This window comes from Oryctolagus cuniculus, chromosome 3, assembly GCF_964237555.1.
Source record: "Oryctolagus cuniculus chromosome 3, mOryCun1.1, whole genome shotgun sequence".
Classification (NCBI taxonomy): domain Eukaryota; kingdom Metazoa; phylum Chordata; class Mammalia; order Lagomorpha; family Leporidae; genus Oryctolagus; species Oryctolagus cuniculus.
The window spans coordinates 152,860,236-152,872,672 of record NC_091434.1 but is presented as its reverse complement, the minus strand read 5'-3'; the positions used below and the strand labels follow the sequence as shown (position 1 = coordinate 152,872,672).

Here is a 12,437-nt window from a genome sequence, read left to right as displayed (position 1 = left end):
GGGGCCGCACGCCAGTTGCTGCCTGAGATGCTCCGCCCGCAGGCCAAGCCCCTCTCGCTGGGCTCTGCCTGGCCCAGGTCTAGGGCTGAGGGTCCCTCGACCCCCATCCCTACCCCCGCCCCACCAGTCACGCAGCTCCAGCACCCAGGCTGCGGAAGGTGCGGCCAGCGCTGGGCGCAGCCTCTGGGTGGACTCCCGCCCTCCCTGTGCGATCTCGGCGCTCTGCAGCGCCAGAGAGGAGCTGGGTGTGTGTGAAAATCTCGTGGTCCCCAGTGCGCTGCCGAGAGTGCTGGGGAGATCCCCGGGGACTCCAGGCTTCTCGGCTCCCTTCTTCTGGAGTTCTGTGGTTAAGCCCAACACAAGAGGAACCTAGGCTACAGGTCTTTATTTCCCGGAGGTGGCCCAGCCCCTCCCTCCCCAACCTTGCAGCTCCAAATTCACAAGTGCTTTGATCCTTCCCAGTGGCAGGGAGAGAAGCGAGGCCATGAGTGGATTCTGGCATCTCGCACCCAGTCCTGTTGCAGTCCCTGCCCTCACGTTCCCATGTCGCCTGCTCCTTGGGGACTGCTGTGTGCCTGCGGGTAGCCTCGCCTATCCGGAATGCGCGCTCCTGGGGCTGAGCTGGCTTTTTGCTCCGGGCTTCCCCAAACGCTGGTGCTCTTTCCTCCCCGCCCCCTCGCCCCCAGACGTCCCTGGCAATCCTTCTGTCCACTCGCGTGCGAGACCCTGTGCCCCCCCACCCCCACCCACTCCAGCGCAGCGCCCCCTCCACAGCTGCTGCCGGTGGGGTGCAGAGCTGATCGGACTGGGGCGTGCGGCGGCCGCGCTCCTGCGCCTGGGGAATTGGGCTGTGGGCGAGGCGGCCCGGCTGGCCTTTATCGCTCCCCGGGCTTGTCTTTTGAAACTTTATCAGTGAGTCTTGCTGCTCGCCCGCAGACGCGAGCAGGGGGGGCGGGGGCGCGGCGCCGGCGGCCGTGACGAGGCGCTCCCGGCGCTGAGCGCTTCTGCTCCGCGCACGCATGGCGCCCGCACACGGAGTCTGACCTGATGCGGACGCAAGGGGGTTAATATGAACGCCCCTCTCGGTGGAATCTGGCTGGGGCTCCCTCTGCTCTTGACCTGGCTCAGCCCCGAGGTCAGCTCTTCATGGTGGTAAGTCCCCAACGCGGACACTTGGGAGAAGGGAGAGGGGAGCGGGGACCGCGCGGGTCCCAGATCCTGCGAGGCGGTGGCGCTGCCCCACAGACACGGATGCCGCCAGCCCGAACCCCACTGCTGCGCGCTGCTGTTGCCCCATCCCGTGCCCCTTAGCTTTCCGCGGAAGACCCTTTCAGCTTTGACAACTCCAAAAAAAAAAAAAAAAATCACATGCCCCCCTGTAATGAGAGCCCTGGTGTTTGGGTTATTTGGATGCAGCTGAGCGACCGCAAAATCAGCCAATTTGTGATCCTGTGGAGAGCCGCGCCAGCCAGTTCTCCAGCTCCACATGGGGGTGTGTGTGTGTGTGTGTGTGTGTGTACGCGTACGTATGTGTAAATTCACCTTGAAAACTACATCTGCTTCCCCCACCTTTTTCTCTCCCCAAAACGCCTGGAGATAAGCCGGCGGTCGATTCAGGCAGTCAGGAGTTGTGGAACCCACAGACTATTATTTCCCGTCCTCCCACATTCCTAATGCTTCCCTTCAGTGAGGCAGAAGAACGCCCTGCTGCCCCCAGGTAGACACTGTCGCCTTTCTGCCAAGCCACAGCCCTGTCCGAAACCCGCACCCCAAAGAGTAACTCCACCGGCGGCCTTTGTAGGGTGCTGACCTAATGCCTTTATTTATTTATTTTGCATAGTGATGTAACCTTGAACCGCGGCAGGTCTTAGCATCGGGGAAAGTTCCAAAGGCAGCTTCTGTCCCCATGCAGAAACTCTGCCCCATCTCCCGACTTCCTGATCTCAGAGAGAGATGGAGTTAGGTTCCGTGGAAAGTTCCTCACCGATAGAAGTTTCAGAACAGATACTAGAATTCTGACTCAGAAAGACTGCTTATCGGGCTCTGGTTTTCAGAGTCTGGCAAAAGTAAGCCTCTCAGCCCAGTGAAAGACTGGAGAAGGGAACTTCTTAGGAAGATACTAGAGCCCCTCAAAGGGGTAAGGCAAAGAGTGCTGGTGGGAAAAAGGGTTCAATTCCTCCCTAAGCCGGCTTTGAACAGGAAGGCGTTTAGCCTTGACATTGCTGACACAGGATCAAAGATTGATTTATCAGACTGACCATGTTTCAATAAAATGACCATTTCTGTTTCCATGGGTGTATAAACATTATTTATTGCCCAGGCTTTTTGTCACATTGTCTCTCAGCTGTCACTTAAATATATTTTTTGGAAGTCACAGCTGTAGCGATTTTATGATCATATAAAATAATGAAAATACAAGAAAAAGACATTCTCCTTGTTTGATCCCTTCAAAAGACACCTATGGCAGCTTGGGTTATATAAAAGGTACCTTTCTAAACATTTCACAACTAATAGAGAACATCTGGGTAGGGATGATGATGTAATTTTTTGTTAAAGTTTCTTTTCAAAAAGTACTTTATGGAGCTATAACATTGTTTGATTCTTCCAAACATTTAGTGTCCTTAATAACAATAGAAAGAATTTTTTCCAAAGGTTTTCCATAAAAGCTAAAGAGAACTAGATAATGGAAATATGTAAGGGATTTTTTTTAAGTAAGGAAAGAATGGCATGCCTGTGAGGAGACTGTAGCATCAGATACCAGCAGGTGTTGATTAGACAGATGCAGACAGTTTGTAAGATATTAGGTTAAATAAATGGAGTGAGGGGCTTCCAGAGGTTGGCTTCCTCCAAAGTCAAGTCCAGACACATTGTGTCACTGAGATCAGAGCCTTCCAGGGAAGAAAGTCCTTAGGTGTCCTCCCCAAAACACATTTCCCCTGGAAGGCTGCAATCTCTTTCAATCCCCCAACTGCAGTCCTTGCCTCTACCTCCCTGCCAAGGGCGTCCTTGGGTGGCCCTGGCTTCAAGTGCAAAAGACAAGCACCACTCCACCACAGCGTGGCTTCTGCCAGATCCTGCCCCGTGCCTTCCTTCGCCTGCTTCTCCAGTGAATTAAAACCAGCTTAACATCACCAAAATGATAAAGAATCCATCCTAAGACAGTGCTTTTGCTCCAGTCTCCTGGGAAACGCTGAGCCAGGGCTGTCTGCTCACGTCTCTCTCCTCTCTGCATTGGTCCCTCCCAGGTACATGAGAGCTACAGGTGACTCCTCCAGGGTGATGTGTGACAATGTGCCAGGCCTGGTGAGCCGCCAGCGGCAGCTGTGCCACCGACACCCAGACGTGATGCGTGCCATAGGCCTGGGTGTGGCCGAGTGGACAGCAGAGTGCCAGTATCAGTTCCGACAGCACCGCTGGAACTGCAACACCCTGGACAGGGATCACGGCCTCTTTGGCAGGGTTCTGCTCCGAAGTAAGTCTCTCGCCTCCCCTGGCTCCACACAACCCTCACTGGGGCTGCAACTGCATTATAGTCTATCCATTTGTGCTATTGGGTGGCATCGTCTCTGTCTTGAAGATAAGGATGAGAAAATCATGGGACTTGTCTAAATAGTCTTACTGTAAGCCAGTCATGGAGTAGCATGTAGGGCCCAGGGCTGTTGTCTTCCCTGTCTGCTCTGTGCATTGCTTCAACCCTGCACGTCTCTCCTGTTTCAGATTTTGTTTCTAGGAGACAGGAGGACACAGCCACAGGGATCTTCTGACTTTTTCCTTATCTTTCTGGGGCTTGAACCTTCCAGGAGAATTTAAGCAGAAGAGCAGGGTAGAATGCTCACATCTCTTATCAGCCAAAGATCATCATGATTACAAAAACAGAGTGAATGTTATTGAGAAGTAGAGAAAACTCTTTACTGAGTGCCTTTGACCTCTCATTCAGCTCCTCAGCCTTCAGCCACTCTGTATCGAACATTTTTTACAATGGATTATATATTTGTAAGGGCAGGGCCTATCCTGCATTCCCTGTGCCTTTCCTGCAGCCTTATGTATTACCAGCACCACTCATTACGACCAAAGCCTGGATGAACTTACAGTGAGCACCTATTATTTTCCAGCAACATTTTAAGCAATAAGATTATTATGGAGGACGGAAGTAGGAAACAAGACTATATGAGGGTTTTTTTTTTCCTTCAAAGGAGACTTCAACATTATCCAATTATAAAATAAACATCTGAACATGGGAAGGAGCTATTTAGCTAGTTTGCAATCAGAGAAAATCAATTGAAAATCAGGTTTTAATTCCAAATAATACCCATCTACTAAGCTGGCATTATTAGTATTCTCCAGGAAATAACACAGCCTATTTGCCATAGGGAGACCTGTCTGAAAACACAAGAGTTTATGTGCAAACCCCAGAGACAAGAACATGTACACTTGTTTTTAGCGCCCCCACCCCCAGCCCCCATCACCATTCCTAAGAAAATCATCCAGGCTGTGCAACTTGGTAATGCTTAACAGAGGGTGTTTCTATCATGTAATCATCACAGCCCTAGGGTTTTATGAGGCCAAATGCATAACTGAATGTCTCTAAAATCCCCCAAGGGCGTAGTACTCTCACTCTTGGAGTATTCCTAAAGTTAATTTACTGCGATATTCTGCAATTTTATTCTCTAGTTTAAGAACTATACTCTTCTGCATTCTTTTTGGAGTTTCGATATGACATCGCAAATTTTTGAAAGGTTAATAGTAAATTTCAGCTTCATGGAATTTAAGACTTCACCTAGATTAGCTCACCAGTGAATCAATTAAAGTGCTGGACCTTGTCAAAGAGAGCTTGCAAATATCTAGCACAAGTAATCTCTGGATACATTATGTGCAGGCTCTCAGTGTTTATCAGAATCTTTCTTTTTCAAAGTACTCCCAACCATTTTCCAGTGATTTCAGTGTAGATGCATTTCTCATTTGCAAAATGACCACCTCTAGATCCATTAAGATATCTCCCTATTAAAAAAAAATCTTTAGATCACAAATCAAATGAAGCAGTTTTGACCAGTGACCCTACAGATAGTACTCATATATGTGCCAAAGGGGATTCCTTCATGAAATACTGGATCCTAATCTTGGCAGTGTTTGCTTCTTCAGAGCTGTAGAGCTGCTCGGAAGGAGGAGGTTAGAACTGGTGGAAATGGGACTAGTTTGACTTAGCCCAAGGCCTCAGGTAAATATAAGATCCTAACGAATACTTCCTTCAGATTCCTTTCTGATGAAGCGGAACGCTTTGCCAATGTGCTTAGAACCTACAACACTCATGCTACACAATTTCGATTGTGCACAGAAGGCCCAATTCTTTCTCAAACATTTATGCAAACCCCTGTGACCATCAGTGATGATTTTGTATTGGTTATGGGAAGGCCAGATTTGGTCTACAGCAGCTTTTCCTGGAAATAATCAGGAAATTCCAATGAGGCAGTTTTAAATATTTTCACAATTAATTGCTTGGGTGGAAATTAATATCTTAGAGTTGTAAAGAACTCTCCTTAGGAAACCTAAATGTGCTTATAGACTAATAGGAAAAGCAAAGAGTAACACCATTTAGAGAAAACATCCAAGTTACTAAAAGACTGGATGGTCATGGAGACAATTTGCCTGTGTTGCCTTAGAGAGCCAGAATAAGAAAGAATAAGTCTTAGGGACATTTGTCATTTACTCTTTGAACAGACAGTTGCTAGTCACAAGCAGAGGAAAACCAAAAACATTCTTGCAAGAATATGCCTTCAGAATTCTAGAATAAGCTTTATGACAGAGTCAAAAGATTATTAGGCTTTACCTTTGTAGATACATATGTTAAAATCAAATCGTTTTAAAGAGAATTCAGTAAACCACATCTTTCAAGAAACTCTAGTTTCTAGTGTTTGGCCTTCCCAGGTAACAAAAACAGAGATTGTGTACTTCATAGTACACTTGCTTTATTTTTCTAAGATCAAAAATGAGAGCAACTTCAATAGCCACACATTAGGAAGTAAAAACATCACCATTTAGATCTGAATGTTGTGATGGCTTTAAAAAGAATCAGTTTTTCTACAAAGAGGCCTAAGATCACAATTTATTTTGTTACAAAGCCAATTCTTGAAATGTGCTACTATTTCACACATAGCATTTTAGTGATTCATCTCAAACACTTAACTGAAAACATCTTAAGGCCATATCTTCGTGATATCAAAACATCTGGAGGTAAAATGAATAGCCAGTCAATGCGCTGTTTTTCATTCAAATAAATAAACATTTAACTATTTAGTAACCTGTTTGAATGATAAATCTTTAGAAAGGTGATGTTTTTGCTTTGAAAATTATTTCTGAAATGGAGCAGATTGTGATTTCTTTTTCTTTCGGCCAATAAGTCAATGCAGTTGTTTGCACCTCACAGCAGGATGAATTCCACACCTAGAGGACTGATCCTCAGTGACACACCGTCATCCACATCTCCCATCCCTTCCCCCTGAAAGACCACCTCACAAAATTGGTGTCTCCTTAAAATGAACACTGTTGCTAAATTTATTAGGCACTTAGGAGTTTTTTTCCCCTGTGTGGCATCTCTGATCATGGGCACTGGACTCCAAATCCAAGACCAGACTTGAGAAAATAAATGGGATAACTATGGGCAAGATGTTTTCCTGAACTATGAAATGCGGATGATAAAAATGTTATTGATCTGGAAGCTACGACCTGATTAAGCCATGCACCATCTCTCACCTTCCTTTACAGCACATGTCAGTTTCACTCAGAGTCCTGTGTCCTTGATAACACAAGCGGGGACCCTCTGAGACAGTTCCCATGCACCACCACAGACCTCTGAGACAGCTCCCATGTACCACCACAGACCTCTGAGACAGCTCCCATGTACCACCACAGACCTCTGGGACAGCTCCCATGTACCACCACAGACCTCTGGGACAGCTCCCTTATACCATCACAGACCTCTGGGACAGCTCCCATGTACCACCACAGACCTCTGGGACAGCTCCCATGTACCACCACAGACCTCTGAGACAGCTCCCATGTACCACCACAGACCTCTGGGACAGCTCCCATGTACCACCACAGACCTGTGAGACAGCTCCCATGTACCACCACAGACCTCTGAGACAGCTCCCTTGTACCACCACAGACCTGTGAGACAGCTCCCATGCACCACCACAGACCTCTGGGACAGCTCTCATGTACCACCACAGACCTCTGGGACAACTCCCATGCACCATCACAGATCTCTGAGACAGCTCCCATGTACCACCACAGACCTGTGAGACAGCTCCCATGTACCACCACAGAGCTCTGAGACAGCTCCCATGCACCACCACAGACCTCTGGGACAGCTCCCATGTACCACCACAGACCTCTGGGACAGCTCCCATGTACCACCACAGATCTCTGGGACAGCTCCCATGTACCACCACAGACCTCTGAGACAGCTCCCATGTACCACCACAGACCTCTGGGACAGCTCCCATGCACCATCACAGGTCTATCTAGAGACCACTACCTGTTCCCTATGACAAATATTCATCTATTTGATTTTATTTGACTACGGGGCATGATTAACTTTTTTCTGATGGTTAGAGGTTTCGAGAGAGAGATTTTCTGAAGGCTGAGGTAAGTGCCATTTAATAGGGCGTAGATATGTTTTCCTGATTTTTAATAATGAGACTTGCAGAGCAAATATTGCCAGGGACGTATAATAAATTTTAGCCATGAATGACAAACGGAAACAAGCAGGGCTTCCATTCAGAAAGGTGGTTTGTGCTCCTAGCTGTGTGGCTCAGAAAGTCACACTGCGCTTGACATCCTAACTCACCCAACGGTTCTGTGTTCTGCCTTGCGTTGGCACTAGGTTGTCTAGCTTCTATTTTGATTGTGAATATATTTGCTGCAGCAACCATGAATAACAACGCATGCTAATAACAATGAAATACAGCTCCACTTGAGAAACAAGGTGCACAAGGACCCTAAAGAGCCTTATATCTGTCACTATACCGCAACACCGTGTTATGAGTTACTACAGATTATTAAAATAATTTAATGTAGTTATTGCACTGAAATATGTACCTTTCAGCCTGTAAGTGAAAGTAGCCTGTGGTCTAATAAAGAACAATTCTAAGAAAGCACCCCAAAGGGTTCTTGCCCAAGTCTAATTATAGGCGGTAAATTTGCTTCCTTCCAGAAAAACCAAAGAAAAGCTTTTCACTGTCTTTTACCCAATAGCAGTGATTAGTGCAGGTGTTCTAGAAGAAAGTACATTCACCTTAATGGCTAGACATAGTATGTAACTCAAGGATATTGCATATTGCCTTCAACAATCTTTCAATTACTTGTGAAAGTTGATGCCAAGCCAAAGCTCTCAGTGTTAACGCCAGGAGCTGGTTACTGCCGGAATTCTCGTCCTACCTCAGCCCCTAGGTTTCTCTGAATTCAGTCTTTCAATGTCAATAATTTAAATGCCTATGAATGTCTTCAGTAATGCCTGGTAGTTCAGAAGTTTGGTTTTTTTTTTTTTTTTCCAACAGAAGCTGTGAATACTCAAAAATATCATGGAATGATTGAATTGTAGAATTCAGACTGTATTTTAAGATGAAAAAACTAAGGCTTAGCTAGCGATGCCATGTGCATGAGCTGGTTTGAAGACACAAGGCCATTTTGGGTTTTTATACTTGTCATTTGCTTTGAGGAGACTTGTTCTACAGATATCTATTACGTGGCAATCATTCATATTAAAGAGTGAGCCTTAGCTCTAGAAATGAAATAAATCTTCCCGTATCCCATCAGCCTTTTGTCTAGTGGCAATGGATGCCCCTAGCAGATCAAATATCATACAGTCACCGTGTGAAAGTTCTTCAGAGCTAGTGCTGCCAGACCACTTTTAAGAAAAGCATTTTTGTTTCAGGTAGTCGGGAATCTGCCTTTGTATACGCCATCTCCTCAGCTGGAGTTGTATTTGCCATCACCAGGGCCTGTAGCCAAGGAGAATTAAAATCCTGTTCCTGTGATCCAAAGAAGAAAGGAACTGCCAAGGACAGCAAGGGCACCTTCGACTGGGGTGGCTGCAGTGATAACATTGACTATGGGATCAAGTTTGCCCGAGCCTTTGTGGATGCCAAGGAAAGGAAAGGAAAGGATGCCAGAGCGCTGATGAATCTTCACAACAACAGAGCGGGCAGGAAGGTATGGAAATGCAATGGTGCTCATTTTGTACACAGCATGGTCCTATCAATCACTTGAGCAGAGCTTATCTAAAACTTTTCCTAGCGCTGATAAAATGCTGTAGAGTCACGACTTTCCACTGTCCCCCAGCACTGAGCTGTTTGTTCTAAAGAATACCACCGACTGGGTTAAAAGATCCCCACCCACACTCCACTTTCCTTCCCACAGCTGAGCTGAAGGAGTCCACCCATTGCTTTTGGCATTGTGTTGAGTCAAGTGTTTTATGGTCCCTCTGGATCCTGTATCATCTGGGCAGATAGGGTCTGGATTAGGATGTTACTTCCTCCCATATAGCAGTGGTACATTGAATGGTTGTGTCTAAGAGATAGCAATATCCACAGCATCTTCTCCCAGACTGTTCATGAAATTCACCAGGCACGGTTCATTGGCTTCTTCTGTATTCGGGAATGCTCTTTTAGAGCCAGACCCAGCTCTAACTCATAAAAGCTCTACCTTGTTTTTTGTGTTTTTTGCTGGAAGAGTAAGCAGACCAGGAAAGACTTGGCCCCCCAAGGGGTGCTCTGGTGCCTTATCTGCTAGTCTTCCTGGGCTGTGGGCCTGTGACACAGTAGTTACTCTCTACCCACTGTTTGCCAGATGGAAAACCAGAAACCCTCAAGGTCACGTGGTGAGTTGATAGAGAGTAAGGGCTAGAATTCAAGTTTCAGCTCCCAGCTCAGGGGTGAGCAGAGTCAGGATTAAACCATCTCAATACCAGTGCTTGGATCTATTGATGACACATCCCTTTCTTTAAGGTAGCATAACCAGAATGCTGCCCACTAGGTACACCTCTATATAGAAAGAATAAATTGGCTGGCCTCAGGAAATATTTGGTCAGAATTATTCTGGAATAAGCTAATTACAAATGGGAAGAGATAACCATAATTTGTCTTTTATCAATACAACATAGAAATGTACTGGATATTATAGAAAGGAAGATCAGTATAAAATTGAAAGGTCTCCAAGGGGGGCTTTAATAGGGAAAAGAATAGAAAAGAATGCAGATCTGTTTGGATGAAAACCTTTTTACTAGGCTCCTGGAGAGAGCAAATCTCATTTAAAGGAAGTCAGAAGGAAAGAACTCTTGCTTAGCACATAGACTAAGATGAGTGTGACCTGAACTGTTTACAAATAGTACCTTTCTTGAACTTGAAAAGTCAACATTCCTTATTTTCATGAATCTATGAAGTTAGGTTGACTACTGCCAAGAATATAGACTGTGGTTGTGCAATCCTACAGCTATGGGAAATTACTGTTTGTGCAATGATTTGGATAAAAGAAATTTACATTGACCTCTGTTTTGACACTGATAGCACGTGTAAAAGTTATGAACTGTGGTGTCTACAATAGGAGTGTGCTGCTTAATTATTCAGACAGGGAACACAGTTAGATTTCTCTGATCATTTGGGAGGATAAAGGCATGTGGTCATACACTGTATCCAAAGAATGTTGACTTACCAAAATAAATGTGAATTTTGCTTAATACGTTATTAGATACTGAATGTTTCAACTCTTCAAGACAACAGATCTTAGCCATTATATTTTAGGCCCTGAATAACATGGCTTTTACTGTACATTACATGATTCTTCCCTGTGTAGAGGTGAACAGCTGTCAGGCCTCAGATACTCTCCTGCCTACTCTGCAAAACTTAGGAGGCTACTTTTGATTGGAATAAAAGTGCACACACTGACTTTTTAAAATGTGGCTTTAATTAATGGTGGGTGGGCAGGCTTTCTCAAGGAGATGCATGATGTCAGTGAATATGAACTTTAATGAGAGTAAATGTATTGAGATAAACATGCGTCTCTAATTCTCTGCTTGCGGTCATCAGACCCCCCATTGCTCCTCCCCCTACTACCACCATCAGTAGGTCTGTGGAATCAAGATGTGAACAGGCTGGGTTGGCGTTTGAAGGTCGGCCTCCTGAGCTAAGCCTCCAACTGGCCTGACATGAGAACACCCAGCCTCCCATACTGAGAGCTTTTTTCTTCTTTGTTCTCTTTACGTGTTTCTCAAGTTGTCCAGTGTGAATGCTTTCCACGTTTTAAACTGGGAAGAAGGGTGGTAAGAAGGAAGACCGATACATTTGATTTAAAAGAAAAGCCATCTATTCTAAGGTTGTTCTGTTTAGCCAGTGCTAAAAGTCAGATGTCAACACTGCCATTCACAGTAGTCCCTCATTTCCCCCAATACCTGAACAGTTTAACTCATTTTTTTTAATAGCAGCTGGTTAGAGCACCCTCAAGTGTCTCTGTACTGTAATATCATTTCAGTCCCCCTTTGCTGTAATATCATGCATTTTAATCACAGTTTCAGGATTTATAACAACTTTTCCCTTCATGTTTACTTGGTAGAGTCTACTTTTCTACTTCCAACAGGACTATGAATAAGTCCTAGAAAGATAATCTACCCTGTTCTAAACAAGCATTCTATCAAGAAAGAAATTCCATAGCTTCCCTCAGCCTCACTTCTTAGGTCTAAAGAAACCATGCTACGAAAACTTCCAAATTATACTTGAAGATGGGTGTAAATTACACACAGGAGATACCACTGTTTGTCAATATTCTGTTTCCTTTCAATTCCTGGCAAATGGCTTTTGGAATTAGTTCATTCTTTCCTCTAAAGTGAAACAATCACAACTTCTTTAAACGTTTCAAGGAGTACCTATATCAAATAATCCTTGTATCCAATCAAATAATGCCCTTCAGTCACTCTGGAATTATCCACAAGAGTAAGTGTTTCCATGAGAACAATAGGAATTCCATAGAAATACTTTCCCCAAATGGTGTCTCTGACAATAGTAAGGACAGAAAGAACATGGGATTCCAGATCAGAGCCACCTTAGTTTTCATCGTGAAGTACCTCCGGCTTTGTTCACTGAATTTCATTGTTTTCCTGTGTGGCACTATGGGAAAAACAAGTGTAAGGCAAAGAGCATAGCACTAGGTATGTAGCAGGGACTCAAAAATCGTCTTTTTCCCTTTGGTGAAGTGAAGGTTATTTTTAACACAGGTAATAGAACTTGGCATGAACCAATTTGAATGTTACTCAAGATTCAGTCTCATTGCTCCACAGTGCATGGACTACTGTACAATTTAACACACAAATAAATTACAGGCACGTAGTGCTTTCTAACTTACAAATTACTGTCCAGTGTTTTATAACTTGATCTTCCTAAAACCTCTAT

At 45.0% G+C, this 12,437-nt stretch overlaps 1 protein-coding gene across 1 annotated transcript in view; it reads left to right on the top strand.

The window, feature by feature from the left end:
- The first annotated feature begins 789 nt into the window (after window positions 1-789).
- Window positions 790-12,437, top strand: part of WNT2 (Wnt family member 2) — a 44,085-nt gene continuing 32,437 nt past the window's right edge. Inside the window, 3 exon segments of the mRNA NM_001171042.1 lie at window positions 790-1,152; window positions 3,246-3,472; window positions 8,933-9,210. Of these exon segments, the coding sequence (NP_001164513.1) occupies window positions 1,070-1,152; window positions 3,246-3,472; window positions 8,933-9,210 (588 nt within the window). The 5' untranslated portion in view covers window positions 790-1,069.